At 39.3% G+C, this 19,203-nt stretch overlaps 1 protein-coding gene across 7 annotated transcripts in view; it reads right to left on the reverse strand.

Annotated features, from left to right (window-relative positions):
* pard3ab (par-3 family cell polarity regulator alpha, b) overlaps positions 1–19,203 on the reverse strand; it is a 274,947-nt gene that overhangs the window by 14,708 nt on the left and 241,036 nt on the right. For 6 of the 7 annotated variants that reach the window (XM_041991993.1, XM_041991992.1, XM_041991995.1 and 3 more), the window contains one exon: positions 2,909–3,032. In XM_041991993.1, the coding sequence (XP_041847927.1) occupies positions 2,909–3,032 (124 nt within the window). Of the gene's footprint in view, positions 1–1,603; positions 3,033–19,203 lie in introns of those variants that run through there. The other variant, XM_041991994.1, reaches the window with a different exon arrangement.

The following is a 19,203-nucleotide window of genomic DNA, read 5'->3' on the forward strand; positions in this document are numbered from 1 at the left end:
TGAAAATAAGAAAAAAATCTTTAAATACACAGTATTTAAAGATTTTAGCGAACTTTAGTGAGGATCAGTTTTAGATGCATTTACTGCAGGGTCATAATGGATAAGAATACAAAGTGTGTAAATATCTATTCAACTCTTTTTTATTTTCAATCAAACAAACTTTTTTTTATTTTCTGGGGACAGTTCTGGAGACTTTTGACATTTTGTGCTGTTTAACTAAGTTTCAGTCCACCCTCGCTGCTGACCATTTTCTTTCTTATTTCTGTGCTATTGTCTGAAACTAATGTTGTAACTCTGTATTGTCCTCTAGTGCAGTGGTCCACATGCATTCCACGACCCCCAAGATGACATATGTTGGTGTTCGGGACATCTCAAATAAAAATACCAAATTTATTTGATAAATGTAGGCTATACATAAGCTTGCTCAATGATCTGGGAACCCCCTGATATCATCACGGGTTTGTACCCCAGTTTGGGAAAGGCTGCTCTAGCTGAGGTAGTACCTCACATAAAACATAAACATAAAGCATGCATGTGATGTTTGACATGGACATAACGATTTATGTACATATAGGGAGCATAAATGAAGCTTAAGAATAATATAGACTTACGCCAAAACAAACTGTTTTTGCCCTTATACACCAATCATGTTGTCCATGTTTAAATGAATTGCCACATCTATTCCCTGTTTCTGTTAATAAAGAAATTTTGTGGTTGAAGACTTTTTCACAGACCTATATGTGGTATTTCTTTTTTAAGAGTACTTGAAATGCACATCAGAATTGCTGCTCATTAAATCAGAAAGGGCAAAAACCATCAGATATAAATATCTATAAAGCGTCATTACATTACAGCCTGCATCACATTACATACGCTTCTTCTACAAGCTAAAGAAAACAGCAACTGGCAGCTCATCATATGTAGCAGAGTCTGGCACAGACTGTAAAGTGGGGCAGTTGTAGGTGAATTGAGGAAAAGGACACCGGCTCCTTGAGGTTTGCAGCACATCACTCAGATGAAGCAACAAGATGTAATATATGCACAAGGGAAGTAATTGAATTTCAAAGACACATTCTGCTGTTCTCCATATGGCCCCAGCAGTATGACCAGGGCATGAGTGTAATAACATGCAATTATTATGGGAAGCCTGAGTGTAAGCTACACTCTTACACTGAAGAGGACTTATAAAGACCATTACTGGGTTATATAGACTGTAACCACTGTGGGAAGTTCAATATAAGATTTCTCTTCATTTTCAATCTAAATTAACTTTAATATTTAAACATTTGAAGTGAAGGGCTTCTTTTATAGACTCATTTAGTTGGTAAGGAGCTAAAACATTCAATAGCTCTACTAAGAAGCTAATGGGAACTTTAATTTTAAGAGTGTGGGGATAACTAACACTTAGTTTTCATGGGAGAATGAATGAGATAACAATAGCTAGTTTTGCTGTGAGTGACATAAACAAACCTAATGCTTTAACAGTGTCCTGCTCTCTAACTGAGAGGACGCTCAGTTGTGTCGAGACAAAGGGGGAGATGACCTGCGTTCTTTCCCACACCGTCAGGCTCATGCTGTACAATGCCGGCTGGAATGTGCGGCAGACCACTGATCCCATTAAAACGCAGGACTCTGGTTAAGGCTGCCAAATGCTAAATAATGCCGTGCAATTTTTTTATTGGCTTTCTTCACTAGAAAAGAATGGCCTGAGAACAAATTATTCAGTTCATGAGAGTTTTACTTTATCATTTCAGTTAAAAATCAGCTTTTCCCATTGCACGCTGAAGACTGAGCAAAGTTACACTGGGAAATTGTATCAGCAGTAAAAAGAGTTGATACAGAAATATACAAAAACACACCTGTGTGTAATATGACCCTGTGTAGGAAAAAAAAAGTGTTCACATATAACACTTCTTTTGTTTACTTTAGGACAACCCACATTTGTGTAACCTATCACCAAACTATACATTATTACAAACATTAGCTATAGTGTGATAATGTGTTTGTGTAAAGACAATTGTGACAATGTGTGAAATTAACATAAATATGTGTTGTCTCACACTTCAAAAAAAATTATGTAGGAAAATATTCACATTTAGTGTGTAAAACAAAAACATAATACTCATTATGAGATGCTACCAATAAAAAAAAGACTTAAAATCTGCTACTGATGAGTTCTCATTATCATAAATGTTGCTGAAAACAATGTAAAACCAAGTACACTTGAGGTGCAGTGCAGAGAAGCAGAGGACATTGAAATAAATACTAAAAAAATGACAAGTGATTTCATCACCTCAAGAAACTGTGAAAGGTTTCAGATTTGTTCGCTTAGCATTACCTCTTGTTGCTTCAGAATGCACCCGTTATCCCTCTTTTTACCACATAAAGCTCTGAAATACACATCAATTAAAAACAAACCTTGACCTTGAACTGTCTAAAGGCACAGTTAAAACAAAGGGTTTTCTTTAAAAAATGAGTCCCCCCCTCCCCAATCAGACAGACATGAGATGAAGACAACCCCAAGTCCATGAGGTGGTGGGCGGGTCCATGTGGATGACTGACAGACAGAAACATTGACGATGGATGAGTAGAGTGGCATGTGACAGGTGGGTGAGGTTAGTGATGTCAGGAGGTGTGAAGACTCCTGCATGCAGTCAGTAAATTAATTAGCCAGGAAGGCCCACGGAGGCTACTGATAATCCTGAAGTGGAGGAGGATCATCAGTCTTGTTCGAGGCTGATAAGTAATGTGGTTAGTGATGGTTAGCACCATTCTCCAGTTAGCCAGAGGAACTGTCAGGTGCTAGTCTCGGCCTGGTTGAGGTTGCTTCTTAGTAAAGTCAGTAAAGCCATCCTCTCTGGCCGGCAGTGGATTTGACTTATAGGCTCTGCTCCCTTCACACACTCACCCAGGACTGCTCGAAGCTGTAGGTCCTCCTGCGATCGTCTGGGTCATCCGGGACGTTCTGGGCCTGCTGGAACTCTTGCCTCAGCCTCTGTATCCGGTCGTGGTTGCTAGGGGTTAGCCTGTTACTATGGAGAGAAAAAAAAAGGGAGGGGAAAGATGGATGAGCGTGAGAGGACCATTGTGAATGAATGACCTGGTTCTATCAGCGCTTCCGGAAATGGCCTGCAGGATGAAGTTGTTTAAAGTCCAGCGTGCTTTGTCCATGAATTGATCAAATGCACTGTTGACAATGGTGAAGGCAACACAAATAGACTCAACCCAGATAAAACATGGAACGTGATAAGTGAGGGCAGAGCCAAGAGTGAGCTTACAGCAGAGCCAACAGCAATATGAATCAAACTAATGTGTCTCTGATGTATTATTCATAACAATGAACAAAGAACAGTAGTGAACGGTGAGCGGTGGCTCAGCACAGCGACATCCCCCCTCCTCCCATCGCGGCCTCCTATCATTCAACTGCTGCAACTACTACTGTGTGCAGCAGGCCTGCAGTGCCCACATCAAATAATGCTGCTATTAGTGTAACTTCCTCATGGCAGGCTGAACAAATACACTAACTCACAGACTGGACATCAGAGTTTAAAATGTTATTAAAAATGTTAAGTTCAAACCACAGACTTTTGGCTTGCTATCTGCATGAGTGCTTCCTTGAATTCATTGATACACACGTTAATTATATTGTTGAGGCAGATTAACACATGATCTTCTTATGTTTATACAAACATAGACTAGGTAATGTGGGTCCAGTGTAGAAGTCTTGAGCCAGTTCTCATTTCGTTACCTTTGACTTTCAGACTTTCTTGCTATCTTTCAAAGTGGTTTTGAATTCAAGTTCTCAGGCTTTCTAAAGGTATTACACAGTTTTAATCTGGACATTGGCTGCTTTGTTTCTCATTTTCAGTCCAGCTCTTATACCTGGTCATTTTCAGAAGAAAATGTTCCAGTTTAGGTCATTAATTACTAACTTATGAATCATCCAAACAATGAAATAAAGAACTTAAAAGAACCAGTGTTGTGTCTACAAATGAACATCTTAGCAAGGGCACTTTATTACAAGCAACCTGTGAACAAAGATACCACAGTTTGCCAGACACAAAATAGTATTGTTTCATCAAAAAGATGATTCCCAAAGAGCTCAATACCTGGCACTTCTCAGCATGGTGTGCAGTGTGTCCTGAAACCATCTGAGAAAACTGGACAAGTGCAAGACAAAAAAAGACTATCTTCAGTATATCTATATGCAGTGGTCTCCATGGAAGGATGGCCGTCAAGAAGCCATTGTTAAGGAAAGGAAATGGGTAGAAAAGGTGTGCAGCAAAACCAGAACTGGACTAAAAAACAAGTCAAAGGTTCATTCTCAGTGCAAGCAAATGCATTGACAGTTTACATTTTTAAATCTGAAAACAACAAAAAAACAAGTGGATTTTTTTAAAATTTTATTACAAAACAGATAAGAAGCAACAAATTTGGTTCTCGCATGGTGCAGAAAAAAACAATGACGTTACAAAAACTCCTGCAAAGGCAATTTTAGTCCCAACATCCACCTTTTTATACACTCTTAATCATCTTTCTGGAAGGGGATAATGAGCAGATTTTCCTCTAATGTAGCAGACAAATTTCTGAGCTTGATGTTAAATTCCTTTGGCCTCCAACAGAGAAGAGTAATTAACACATTTTCCCGACCAAAAGGCGTGTATAAAGGTGTCAGAGTCTGTGACAAAGCAGCAGCAGGGGGGTAACGCCGACTCTGAGCTTGACTTTCTGACTTTCTAACTTTAGCCAGGAAGTTTCTGGGGACCGTCTTATCTTTGAAGGGGTAGTTTTTTAAACTGTAAACATCACAGTATTACTTAACTGTGATGAAAACCACATATAATGTTGATCAAATTTGTATTGTTTTTATTCATTTTAAAAAATGGGATTTTGTGGGTAGAAATAGCTCCTAACGCAGGGTTAAACCAAGTTATGTTTTTTGTGACACAGAGGTTATCTACGTCACGAGAAAATTTTGAAAACCCCACAGCCCCTCCCTCCAGATGCAGATAGATGGGTCCATGCCTTGCAGGCATAGAAAACCACGCCCACCAATGCATAACAAGGGATGTGAACTTAAATGGTGTGATTTGCTAGTTTCAGACTTCTGTTCTTTCACAAAGTTTCTTATGGAATATTCCTGCAATGGGACGGATTTGTGCTTTTGAGGGGTGTGAAAGTAACACCGGACGTTATTCTTTACCTGCAGATCCTCATTTGGCGACAGATAGCAGCTCAAATCGTAGCAAAAGCAACTTACAGCAGCACTTCCTGCAGCTGCCACAACCTGCTGCGAGTCTCCATAGCTTTTCAGAGCTGCTGGAGCTGCTGACAGGCCAGCGCAACAGCGCCAGTGGCTCAGACTGATACGGTTGAGTACCACCTTGTTCATGTGTAGCTGAGGAAATTCAGGAGGGGAAAAGTCTTCCACCTCAAAGACCGCTCTGTGACATAGGTGCATTGCGAATCTCGCTTTCCATTTATCTAGTGGCCCTGAGCTGCTGATCTGCTTAGACAGGAAAATAATCAGCTCAGTGGTAAAAGTATGAATTGTATTTGTTCTGGGATGTGGATAAAATACGATTAGGAAGAATGAATATATTAAAGAAAATTCCTTAAAAAAAAGAAGAAAGAAACTCAGAATGTTACTAATAAATTTATAAAAGATAACACATAATGACACCTGTTTTCCTTATTAAGGCTTTTGTGTTTTGTAGAATGACTAAATTAACTTCCTAACTCATTTCATCCATCACAGGACAACCAGATAAAGGGCAGCACTTCCAAGTTAGGCAACTCCAGACACACACAAGCTAGCATCACTCAGCCTTGTCAAAAACCAGGAACCTGTCTCATGCAATCCTGCTAATCTCCATGACATGTAACACAGCCGCTCTGCTTCTTTTGAACTCATCTGACCTACTAAGTGCCACATGTATGACCCTCTAATGATGGGTCAAGGCTCATAGCAAGTAGCAAGGAAGATGCAAACTGACTTCTGTACCAGAAGACAAAAAAAAAAAAAAAAAAAAAAAAAAGATGAGAAAGCTCAGCGATTCATCTGAATTAAAGTGCAGTGTTTGGAAGATGAACAATGCTCCCTCTCCTGAGATAGTAACTCACCTCTGTAACCAAAAGTATATCATCATAAAACAACCTATAGACCCCACAAAATATAGCAGAATGTGACCCGAGAGACTTCTCTGAGAGGAGAAGCTCAGATAAAGGGATCAAACATTTCCAATCCTTTGGTCTGACAAACTGCTGTAAATCAATCAGAGAAAGAGCAACACTGCATTACAACTTTACTGCCCCCAAAACCCCAGAGGCAGGAAATAACAGCAGACTGAAATTTAGTCTGAGATGAGCTTCATCCTCTGAACAGACCGACTCAATATCTGCTGCTGCTGTATGAGGCTGAAAGGTCACCGTGTGGCTTTGTTGAGTGGAGTGTCTCTGGGACTCTGTAACAGGACTGTGGCTTGCTGACTGGGCTGCCAGCGAAGCTGTTTACGCTGCGATGCACCCCTCTCGCCTTTCATGGTCAGCCGTGCCTCATGAAAAAGCTGCCTGTCTCAGCCGTAAGCCTGCGGAAGAAGGGCGCTTTGAGAAGATGTAACGTCTGCACTGTGGGCAGACTTTCACTTCAGAGCTGTACAGATGCACTGTGCATGTGGAGAGGGAGCTTTCAGAATACGATCAAGTCCTTGGTGGGGCTAAAATTAAACTGGACATTTGGAAACTTCATGAAAACTTTGTAAGAGGAATAGTTTTATTAATAGTTTACCAATAATTTTCTACTCTGCACTGGAGTTGAGATTTATCTGATATGACAATTCTCTGAAAAATTTTAGGAATATCTACTGATATTATTACGATTAAAATCAAAGACAGCCTAATTAATCTCATCTGTATCTGCAACCGTAAAAACAGACAAGCTGCAAATATTGTAGATATTGATTGTTTTGAGTCACTGAAATGTTTTTATAACTAATGAGCTCAAAGTATTGATCGGAGAAGTAAAAAGTTTATTTGATACTTCATTGTTCTTGTTGCTTGGCTGTTAATTTTTCACTCTGTTGAGCTGAGGAAAGGACGTTTTCTGAAACGCTGGTGAGGATATAGTCAGCGTGCAGCTCAGAAAGGTTTCATGAACTCAGAATTAAGTTTCAGTCTCGCTGTTACAGAATTAGCATTAATTATTAGAATTATTTTGCTGTCATACTAACTGAAGAAAGCAACACCCAGTGCAGGCTGCAGATCAGAGTATTGGTCTTTACAGATAATGATAAATAATTAGAAAATCACTGACATTAAAACATTTTCTTATTGATATCCTCATCTAAAATCTAAGCTATTAATTAGGTGAGAAAAAATATCAGAAGCAACTAAGTATTCATATAAAAGTGAATTTAAAGTAAACTCTTGAAATTTTGCTGAATAAACGGTGTGAATACAATGAGAACATATTGGTTTTGTTTTGTTTACACACTACTATGTATGTATTTCTGTTTGACATGCCTTCTCATTTGGAAACACTGACCAACACTACCCCTGGAAAACCTGTTACTTTAGTCACATATGAGAGAAAATTGGAAAGATCTTTTGGAGTCTCTTACAAGACTTCGTTGTTATTCTTAGGCCGCATTCACACCAGGATATTCCAGGGGACTTGAGTCAATTCAGCAGGGAATAGCTAGAAATGCTGCACCTTCGTTTGGTTTTCACACAGCACCTCCTGCTCGCTTGGGGCAGTGTTGCCTGACACGACCAGTGACCACAAAGGAAAAAAAGCAGGAGGAAGAGAAAAACCTAGCTCATTAATTGGCTGGGACTGAAAACTGAAATCCTTCCCCCTCAGCCGACTTGTTCACCACAAGTAACCAGACTTTGCCTGTTTGGTTCATACCAGAGTGTAAATGAGTGTGCACACTACTCTAAATGAACCAAATGAATCATAATATCTGTGGAAGTGGACAAGGCATCTTTTACAGTGGACTAAAAAGCATTGGTGTGAATCCGTCTTCAGTGATGCTAAATATCAGCTCAGACCTGCAGTTCGGTATAAATGTGGCCTGGTTGTGGCTGATCTCAGATTTCAGGATTGTCACTGAGGCAGAATCCCCCAAACTTGGTAAAGATGTTTAAAGATGTTAAATATTGAAATTATTTTTATATGTTTCCCTCAGTGGCTGTAAATTTGGGCCACAAGAACAAATACTAATAAGTTCATTACTTTACAGAAGAGGTTTGATATTATGTTTGTATTAGAGCTTTCAAAAAGTCAGAATTAGTTGAAAAATATTGGATATCTAATATGCAATGACCATGTCTTGTTTGGAGAAGCAGGAAAATCTGATTGCTCATAAAACTTGCTTTCAAAAGATATTTCCATCTCCTTTCAATCTGAAAAAAAAGGGCAAACCCTTCTCTGGAATGTAAAGTTTCATCAGGTCTATCATCTCTTCTTCAATGGAGCTTAAAGATGGACTAAAAATGGGACTAGTTATGGAAAACTGGAATGACTCTTAAAGCCAGGAAAGAAAGAAGCTACGGCAGAATGTGAGAAGTCTGTAACTTGGATTTCGGCCCCACAAAGCCACAATATTGTCGAAAGCTTCTTGGTGAATCACACATTTCAAGAAAACAAACTTGTGAGCAAGATCAAAGCCAATAAAGCTAGCCGTTCCAAGCCTGTGCTTCAGTTGTCCGAGAAAAGGAAGAGGAAACAATCTAATAGGATTAATCGGATCTGTGCTGTCACTTTAAAATCCCCTATGACACTGCCTTCACAGATCCCAATCAAAGCCGGACAGCACAGACAGAGTGAGAGGAGGCCTAGCTGATTCAACCAAGAGTAAATGACAGAGGCAGCTGACGGGGAGAACTATAATCCAACAGATTATAAATGAATGGCTGCATTCACACAGCCTGTTCTTCCCATGCTGTTAACAGCATCCTGCAGACCCACCACCAACTGTATTTATGTGGGCATAAATTTTGCAACTCATCAAGGGGACTTTGTGACTTCTGGTGGATCAATGAGCTCTTGAGGCAAATCCGAAGCTGAGGGTGTCCACGCAGCTCAGAGAGCTAAAAGGGAAACAGCTGGAGATGACTCTCCTAGCCACCAGCTGGTCCATAAAGACCATCTGACCGCTGCCATGTCCTACAAGTGTCTGTTTTGTGGCAAGTGGACACAAATGAAGCAACTGTGAAGCTATGAGAGCAGCACTATCTTGGATGAAAGCATCGCCTTTCGCTACACAAAGCCAGCCACATCTCAGTCTTTCTTATACAGATTAAGCCTTCCTCATTTCATCCTTTTGTCCTTTAAACAAATTATTAGAGTCAATAAAATCTCACCTCCCTGTTAATAATACAAGAATTGTATTCTGAGATATCCAAACCAATTCATTTGCCAATAATCTTTACTTCAAAATAATCAACTTTTTAATTAAAAGCCACTGTTCTAATTAAAGATTTAATCAATTGTGGGTAGTCACGGGACTCCCATCACTGATGTGAATCTTGCACTGAGGAGCTCTCCAGCCTGTTAAATAAACATTCCCTGATGTAGTGATACATACAGTGAGGAAACGACGCAGCTTACGAATACGTGTCTGCCCTGAGAGCAGCAGCTGTGGCGGTTAGTTTCTGAAACCTTATCAGATGGGTGAACTAGGCTCTACATCCTCTGACAACGAGAGAGCAGCTGGTGGAGCCTTTCTCCGCTGTGAGAAATGAACCAAGATGCTGAAGATGATAAGCCGGGTCTATTGATCGAAGGCTCACAGACAGCTAAAAGGGAGACTGATGCCCTTGCTAACTTGTGTTAGCGGCTAACGCTCCATCTGTGAGCTGTTGTACGCCGGCGACCGTGTTGTCTGCTACTGCAGAGGCTCACCTTTGCACTTTTACAGAAATCTGGCATAGCTTGTTGCTACTTGTTAGTAACACATAAAAAAATCTAAAGAATTTAACTTTAACTGAAAACAGCAAGTCAAAGCATTATTTTGATAATAAAATATAAATTCTAACCATATTTTTGACTAAAGTTTAATATTTAGGACATCTGAAAGAATAAATTTAGATTAATAACAAATATTGGTCTCTTTATGTATTATGGTACAACATGAATTTGTCAGTGTATCGTTACAAAAATTTAATGTAATAATTAAAAAAAATTGTCCGGCATCATGTTAGCAGAAACATGGTGTGGCTTCACTGTTGTAATGGACACCTTTGCTTTGCCAATAGGAGCTTAATGGAGGATGTAAGACTCCCTTTGGTACTTGTTCTTTATTTGGGATTTTGCTAAGTTACATTTTTATGTTGGATCTGACAAGCAGAAACGGGGAGGGGGACAGTAAAACAAAAAAGAAGATACGAAAGGCAACAGAAACAACTGCACAACAGAAGCAGAAAAACCAGGTGCTACACCCACAGAGAAACCAACAGCCTCTGTAGCAAAACAAAGCATGCAATCATCGGGAGCACCCATAAGAAGAAAAACTGAGAAAAACACATAAAAGTACCAGTAATAAGAATGCAAAAACATAATTCTAATTATTGTTATAAAACCTACACAACACCCAAGTGACTGTTCAGGAACTGGCATTGGTGAATGGCAGTGCAGAATATGAATAAGGGGTATGCTTCCACCTGTCTAGGATGTACACGGCCTCTTGCTTAGTAGCCGTAGGCACTAGCCCTTCTGCAACACTACATGGAAATTAATGTGTGTGTATAGACAATAAATGAATGGACAGATATGCTTCCTTTTCTTAGTGTCTGCTGCTTTCTTTTGGTTGCATGCTTATAAAAAAGCCCTATTTGGGGCTTTTCTATTTCTAGACAAAATATATTGTGCCAAATGTAATGCCTTTACAACTGTTTCATTGGGATCTAAAGCATGTGTGGGTTGTGTGTGCATGACTAAAAACATAATTAGAACAAAATAAAAAAAAGACATTACAAACTATTGATTTTCATTTATTAAGTGCACTGCTTTTTAAATGTAGCTGCATAATTTCTAGGAAGCTGGGTTATTTATAGAGTCTGCACATGGATGACCATGTAAAGGGGAAAATATAAATATATATATATATTTTTTTTTTATTTTTACCTCTGCTAAATACACAAAGGTGAAAATAGGTTAAATAGCTGAGATGCTAGATGCTTAATTACAGTCTCACTGGTATCCTGTTGATGCAGAGGAAAGATTAAAGGGTCCAAAAGGCCATCATGTCAGTGCCACTTAGGCTCTTATTAGCTTGACGTAGCATCTACTCTGGATTACACAAGTTTAACCCTGAGACACTGATAGAAGTAAATTGATCTGCAGAAACATAGTAATTAGATCCCAATTGATACCATATCCCCACGCTTAGAAACTCATTATCAAACCCCTGGCATTAGCCTCATCATGTCAATGGACTAAATGTGACCAAAGTGGCTGTGCATGTTGATAAACTGCACTAACAAATCAGTTGGCATGCGAAGGGAAAAAAAAAAACTGCTCAGCAAAAGCTTGTGATGATAGCACAGTTAGGACGGTCATGAATGGAGCTAACACTTTCTGTAACTGAGGTCGAAACAGACACCATCTGCGTTGTCGTAGTCCGGCTCAGATCAAACGGCTCTCTTTTCTGGGGGCGCTGTGCTAACAGAAAGCGCCTAGCTTAAGGGCTTTCTGGGTGTTTGTTCATTTGGCAAGAAATTATGCATTTTAGTTGGTTGTAGGAGGAGTGGTTGATAAAAAGAGCTGCAGCTCTGCAGATGAATGTAGGTGGATTTGAATAAACATTACTCATTAAAACTAGTGGATGTACTAGAGGTAATGTGTGGTTGGTCACTGGAAGTTTGATTCTGCTAACTAAACAGTAGATAAACAGTCCTGATTCATGGGGGCAATTTTTAGATTTAATGGGATTTATTTTTTCTTCTCTTTGTCATTTTAGGAGTTTAAGCTTGAAATTGTGCCAGAAAAACTATGCATTTCAGCTTATAAATGAGATCATTTATGGAATGAAAATACATGAACCCTCATGCAGATCCCATCTGGAAACAGTAGCGTTCATTCTGAGCCTCTGCAATCCCACAGGGTGTCAACACTTGTGCAAAGCAGACAGTACACACTGGAATCCACTGACGGAACGGATTGAATTTAATTGGTTTTCAGTTTTATAGGCCATCTCTATTTTTCCAGGGGTAGTGCTGGTCAGAAATGCCAGAGATGGTAATATAATATTTGCCTGTTATTAATGTAAGCACTCACTCACACGAGCATTTAAAGCAAGATGGGTTGCTGTTCTTCGATTTTAGGCTACGGCGCCACTGGAGGCAATGATGGCGTGGTGCATGGCAATATGCCTCCTTTTAATTCATGGGCCAATTTCATGCTCGCGCACATCAGCATATCGATGCTGGCCTGTTTACTTTACAAGCAAATAAATTGGACTGGGTTCTTGGTATCTGTAATACTGCCCCACTTTTAACAAATGTGGGGAGCTTGCTGTCCCTATGTGGGCCATTTTAGTTTCATTACTCAAATCCCCATTGGATTGTGTGGCAGAGCCACATTTGAATAGGTCACTGTAATATTTGCAGGGGCATTTCACATGTGGTTAAACAGCAGCTCAAATTCCATATCCTCACAGATGCTTTGCCATATGTGTTTTCATTTTTTTATCATATCATATCAGTATTAAGATGCAGATAAGGTGAAGCGTGTGAATATTATCGCCTTATTTTGTTTACAATGTCACCAGATCAGTAATGAGTTTGAGATCGTCCATCATGAAAAGGACTGCCATTTTTTGGCATCAATAAGCAGAAAGTCCATAATAATCTCATAATATACTGTCATTAAAGTAATCTGAGAAAAAAACTACACTGCCACACCTTCTTTTGGCTCCTTGAGGTCCGACCACAGCATTTAATCAAGTTGAGGGCTGAATTTTGACTGTATCACTGCAACAACTTCATTATTTTCTTATTGAGTCATTCTGTTGTAAACTGGCTGCTGAATTTAGGGCCATTGTCCTGTTAAGATGTTTGTTCTGATAAGCTGTTTTCGTTTTTCTCCAAACATGGTGCTGTGCATTAAGAGCAGGCATCTCTACTTTAGTCTGGTCTGTCTAAAGGACATTGTTTTAGCCAGCTTGTGGTTTGTTCAGATACAGCTTTGTGCTGTCATAATTACAAGTCTCTGTCCTGCAACCCTTCCAAACAAGCCATTCTTCTTCAGTCATTTTCTTATTCTACTATCATAAACTTTAACATTTATCTTGCTGACTGGGCTGAAATGTAGGTTTTTTTTTTTTTTTTACCTTTCTCTCTGAGCATTGTCTGACCTTGGGCTGACATCCACTCCCATGAAGACTGACAACTGTTGCTAAAGTTTTCCACCTGTGAATTATTTTTAATGCCTAAGAATGATGGATTCTTCTGTTTGGAAACACCTCATAATGTTTCCCAGATTGATGAACGGCAACAATTGCTCTTAAATATAATTGCTGATGTCTTTTCTCCCTGGCATTGCATTAAAGACACACCTGAATACTGCAGACTAGCAAACTGTCAAAATGTCCGCATGAGCTCTTTTAAGTCCTATGGAGGGTGTATGCAGTTTTGCACATACTACTTCTGCAACAAATTAAAGATGATTCGGTACAATGTCACATGGTTTTGTTTATCTGAGGTTGAACGGTTTCTAGATCTAGTAAGAACCAAGATCAGCTGCATTTTCCTTTTCTTTTTTAGAATTCAGCCTCAAAATGAGATTACAATAATGACATCTGTAGAGGTTTGAGGCTAGATTGTGACCTAAATCTAACATTAAAATGTAAGTGTGTGCGCAAATTAAAATTTTACACGGACACATGGGAAATACCTTTTTGTGCATAGTGTTCAAAAAGCTGTTTTGGTGTCTCTGACACAACAAAGGGTTGGAGCAGGATACTTTCCACTCGGTTGATTGATATAGATATGCATCAGATTATATTTTCTGAGTGATGCCTGTTTCTCCCCTTCCTCAGAAATAATAATTCACTCTCCCTCTCTTCATGAAGCCCTTTCAGTTTCTCACCCACCCAAGTTTCAATTCAATCTTCTTTGCTAAAATTGAAATGTTAAACAGAGAAATGGATACCTGATCGTATCGGCATCACCGCCGCCTCCCAATCTAACTTGCCATCACAGTTGTAATGCTTTGATTTAACAGCTCTTAATCTCATCTATCAGTGTCAGATTATCATCTCCTCTGAGCAGGAACGCATAATGTTTGTTGATAAGAGTGAAAATCAAGCACTTGTGTTTGGGATTTTTTTTCCTTTGCTGCACAAACAGAATCTGTTTCTCCTTTTGCTTTACCCTCATGTCTATCTCAGAGTCGATTTGTCTCAGATATAAATTCACTTTCAATCCTTTGCTGTCTCTATCACACCTTGCTCTGTTGCTGTCCAACTCAAACTGACTTGAGGGTTAGCAGGACACAGTATCCATCACACCACACTGGTCAGTCAGTCAGACAGACCTGGGCCGCCACAAGTGACTCTTAGTGTAATATATCTGCTGTTATATCCCACCAATCATAACTAATGCTTGCAGGCCACTCGTCTAAGTCATTCACAGCCGATCACAATGATTAAGTGCATTCAGGCACCTGAGGAAACTGTAACCTGGCAACAAGGTTTGAAAAGAGGGTCGTTTAAGTCGATGGCTTTACCGCTGACACCATAACACACAGTTAATTATTCCTCCTCTGTGTCAACATGGCCGTAAAGTAGCCTCTTCTAGGCCATTAACCTGTAGTCGAGCTTTTACAACTCTGCAAAGAAGTGAAAACTAGCTTTAACCTGCACACACTCTCAAGAGTTGCGTTTTCCTACAGGTTGTGTAAATCGCTGGCAGAGTTTTGAGAGTGTGAGATGAAAGTGTGAGAAGAGGAGGAGAGGATTTTCAAGCCAGCAGGGTGAACACGGCGTCTTATCAGCAGTGGATTAAGGAGGCATTAGAGTCCAACTTGCTTTTTTGCATTTTTATGAGGTCTCAGCCAAACTAAACATTGATAACAAAGGCTGAGTTTTTATATTCATGAATAAAGTTCAGTCTGAATACAAAAGTACATTTGCTCCAGTTCATTCCACGTTGGCAAAACAGCACAATTTCTTTGCTTGAAAAGAGAATTTCAGGTTTAACGGATGTTTTAGATGAAGATACAAAAAGAAATATGGAATCTTAAGATGTGTGGCCAGTACTTTCTTCTATTAAACTTGCCTCAACTCTTCTGTTAGACTTTATCTACTTTTGAGGTTATAGATATTGAAGAGCCTTTTTTTTCCCACCAAGCTGGTTCCAGTGCCCAGCTTAGAACCAGTTCTTTCCATTTCACCCACCAAATGTCTGGTTTCAGGACTGAAAAACTGCTGCTGACAACAACTCTTTGCTGGGTCTGAAAAAATAATAACCAGGACTACGGCTGGGGACATGGAGACAACCAGACCAGCTAAATTTTAAGATGTACATTTAAAAATTCAGTCGGTATAACATTTAACATGTTTTATTTAAGAGAAAACAACTGAGGAGCAACATAGATGTGAAATTTAAGCAGCCGAAGAAGCTAATGAGCTCAGTGTTCCTCTCGTTTTCCTGATGTTTAACGTTGAATTACTGTTTGCAGCTATGTTTATTACCATTTAAATACTCGCATTTTTAGATCCTGTATGAAACAAAGATAAACAGCTCTTTCCCAACTCTGTAGAGATTTACAGAAACATATTTAATCTACTGGATGGAGGGTCAAACATCTGTTAGAAGAGACAATAACGTGACTTTGTGGTGGTTCTACAACTGTGGAAACTAAACCAGCTCACCAATAAACCAGGTATGTATCCACATAACCCACAGTGGTGAGCATTGTGTTCTCCTACGACCTCACCACAAGCACTGCAGCATGATTAAAAAAATAAATTAAAAAAAGGAAAAATTACCTCATATACTGCAGTGGTGTCACAGAATGAGAGAAAACAGAAAAACATCAGTTATGATAGGATGCATGACATCCAGGAATTCAGAGGCCCTGATATATCTACTGAACAGCACAATGCAGCTTACATTAACTGGCTGTCACAATGATCTGTATGTTAGGACGCCAACACTGCGAGTGTGACATTCACAGCAACTACAAAAGGATCCATCTTCTCCATGGCAGTAGAACAGATAACCCTTTCAAAGCTTAGAAAAGAAATAAGGGAAGTAACAGAGAAGGAAATGGTGAGACAGCAGTCATTTGGGATGAGACTGAGAAGACTGCAACTTAAAAACAAAGTAAAGCAAGGCACCATTATAATTCCACATATTTTTTATATTGGGAAAGGTAGGGGTTTGACTGATGCTTATCTCCAGAGCCAGCGGACAAATTTGTGCCTGACCTGGAGCGGGGGAGAAAGGCAAGCAGAGAGAAATGAAAGGGGGGAGAGAGAAAAGGGAAATCAAATTGGAGCAGTCTAATTTCTGGGGCAGGCATCACGGTCCAGCCTGTTTGGCTCTCTTTTGCTCTCTCTGCGACTGCCAGGTGACGGATGGATCTCTCACTTGTAATGGTTCCCATTTTCAGAGAGCTATATAATACTTCCAACTGAAGTATGAGCAGCATCTGATAAATCATAATCTCAGTCAAATTAGAATCCATTATCATCAAGAGGCGGGGGGTCCTTTTACCTCTGTTTCAGGCCTGCAAAGGAGGCAAATGAGACTAGAGGCATCTTGTGACAGCAGGCAATTTTGAGAGGAAAAAGACTGAGTATCTGCTGTATGATTGCCATGGTAATGCCCTAGATGCCAGGGAGACTGCTTAGACAGAGGCTGGAATTTGGCAAGGCCATAATCCTAACATGAGCTCATTTAATGTGTCCTTTAAGCACCCATAACACCATTTTCTACACTTCCTGACAGGAAAGTTTTTGTATTTCGCACCACATTTGTTCATTTGGCAATTTTTATTCTAGATAAGTATATTTTAAGGGTACACATATCATTTAAGAAATATATGAAGATATTAAATTAGTATTTTGATAGCAAATCATCCCATGTAACTAACATTAGCTGCAACCAGGGGAAGAAAAAAAAAACATTTGCTTTTCTCAGTAATTCCTCTTGGGAACGAAGCTAAAGTGCAGCATTGGTTCAGCAAGCATTTATTAAAAACTAGGACTCCACACAACAATCTCATGAAATATTCAGCACATAGCAGCTTTTGGAGGGCATTTTAAACAAAGAAATAGTCAAATAAAAGCACATTTCTGTTTTTTAAGGACTACAGTCTGTTCTACAAATAAGATGGAACACAAAAACATTGGAATCACTCATAACTACATTTTAAATGCTTTACAGAGCATTCTGCTTCATAGCTGAGACCTTCAGCTTTTTGTAAGTGGAATAAAAATCACCTAATTTTTTTATTGTTTAAAAATACACAGAGCTGCACTGATCTTTCTGAGTTTCCTACCTCTGGTTTGATAAGTGAGATTAAAGCTCAGCTTGAGTTTAACCCATAAGAGCCTGACGTGACATATTTGTTACATACATACAGTTTCTGAGACATTTTGCTTCAATTTATGGTATAAACTTTGCTCAAAATCCTGTTGAACACAATCTGATACTTGTCTTTTATCCCCTAATATTATAACCACATTATAATATTTTTAATGTATGACATGGTAATAAATGGTAAATAAATTTTTTGTTACATTTTGTAAAAGAGCCAAATAAAGACCTCATATTGAAAAAATTGGACTTTTCTTGCCAGTTTTTCATGGGTCAGGCCTTAATGGGATAAGATTAAGTTTTGAGTCCAAAACACAGTATGTTCTAACACTATGAACAGACTACTAATTGTTAGGAACCCTAGAGAAAATAAGATTTGTTTTTCTCAGACTCAAAGAAAGAGTTTAGCTTACTTTTATTTACATACACTCAGCATATCTGGCGTTTTCAACCAGTCAGGGTTCCAGCCAGACTTTTTTATTCTTGTCTTAACTGTTTCCCAACTGGTTCGGCTCAAGCTTACACCAGTAAGGTTGGAGACAGAGCCCATACATTTATATTTCATGGTTTGGTGCAAGTTTTAGTTATAACTTAATATCATTGCAGGGACGTGCACTTGCATACATTATGCCGTGTTACTGTGAAGGAAAAGCTGAGCCAGATTCAAATTAAATTTAATGATAAGTTATTTTTTACAATGAGTCCTCCATCTGTTACCATGACAGCACCAGGAAGGATGAAGAAGCAGCCGTTTATTGTGGCATTTAATTCTAAGTTTTCTTTTAGGAATTTAGTTTATGATTTAGATTATGAAGAATCACGGCTTACCGTGTTACGAAAGTGTTACTAAATACACATACAGATGTGTTGCAACACGCTGGGGATGAGCTGTGGATGCAAACACTGTCACTGAATCAAAGCTTGATCAGTGGACTCAAAAAGGATTTTCACAGTTTAAATGTGGCAACTTGAAACACAAAGTGAGACATGAGCTACTGTGGGTTTTGTTTCCTGCAGTGATTACCTTTTCTGTTTGAACTAGAAGGTCAACAGCCCATTTAATTAGCTTACATAAACATCTATAGGTCAGCATGAGCATCATGTCTAAGCTGCCTTTTCATTCCTTATTAGTAACAGAGCTAATCTTCAGAAGCAGCTCTGTCTGCTTTAGGTTTCTTACAGGGAAAATAAAATGTGCTAATTGTACCATCAACATTTGTAGAGCTAATATTCCTCTTTCCCTCCAAACCATTAACCTTGCAAGAGAGATAAAGTTGTTAAAGCTCACATCTGTTCCCTATATTCTCCAAACTCCTGCAGAAATCGTCAGAGGAAATCCTGGGTTACCTCCTGTCTGCCCTCCAAAGGATCCCAGTGAACCAGCTGCAGGCTCTGCAGCCACATAAACACTTTCCTGCTTCTTTTTGAGGCAAAGCCATTCAAAGGAGGCCCACCATGAAATATCCATAGCATCACCAGCGTACAGACACTTCCTCTTGTCCCAATCCCACCATTCTACCTCTTCCTGGCTTTCAAATCAAACTCCCAACCTTGGAACAGTAGGACCACCAGTGGGACCATCAACAGGTGGTAAATCTGGGTTTTAGTGAGTAAAGGCAGACCTAAGCATATTTACACCAAAGATCTCAAATA

The sequence above is a fragment of the Melanotaenia boesemani genome, chromosome 8 (assembly GCF_017639745.1).
Source record: "Melanotaenia boesemani isolate fMelBoe1 chromosome 8, fMelBoe1.pri, whole genome shotgun sequence".
Lineage (NCBI taxonomy): Eukaryota > Metazoa > Chordata > Actinopteri > Atheriniformes > Melanotaeniidae > Melanotaenia > Melanotaenia boesemani.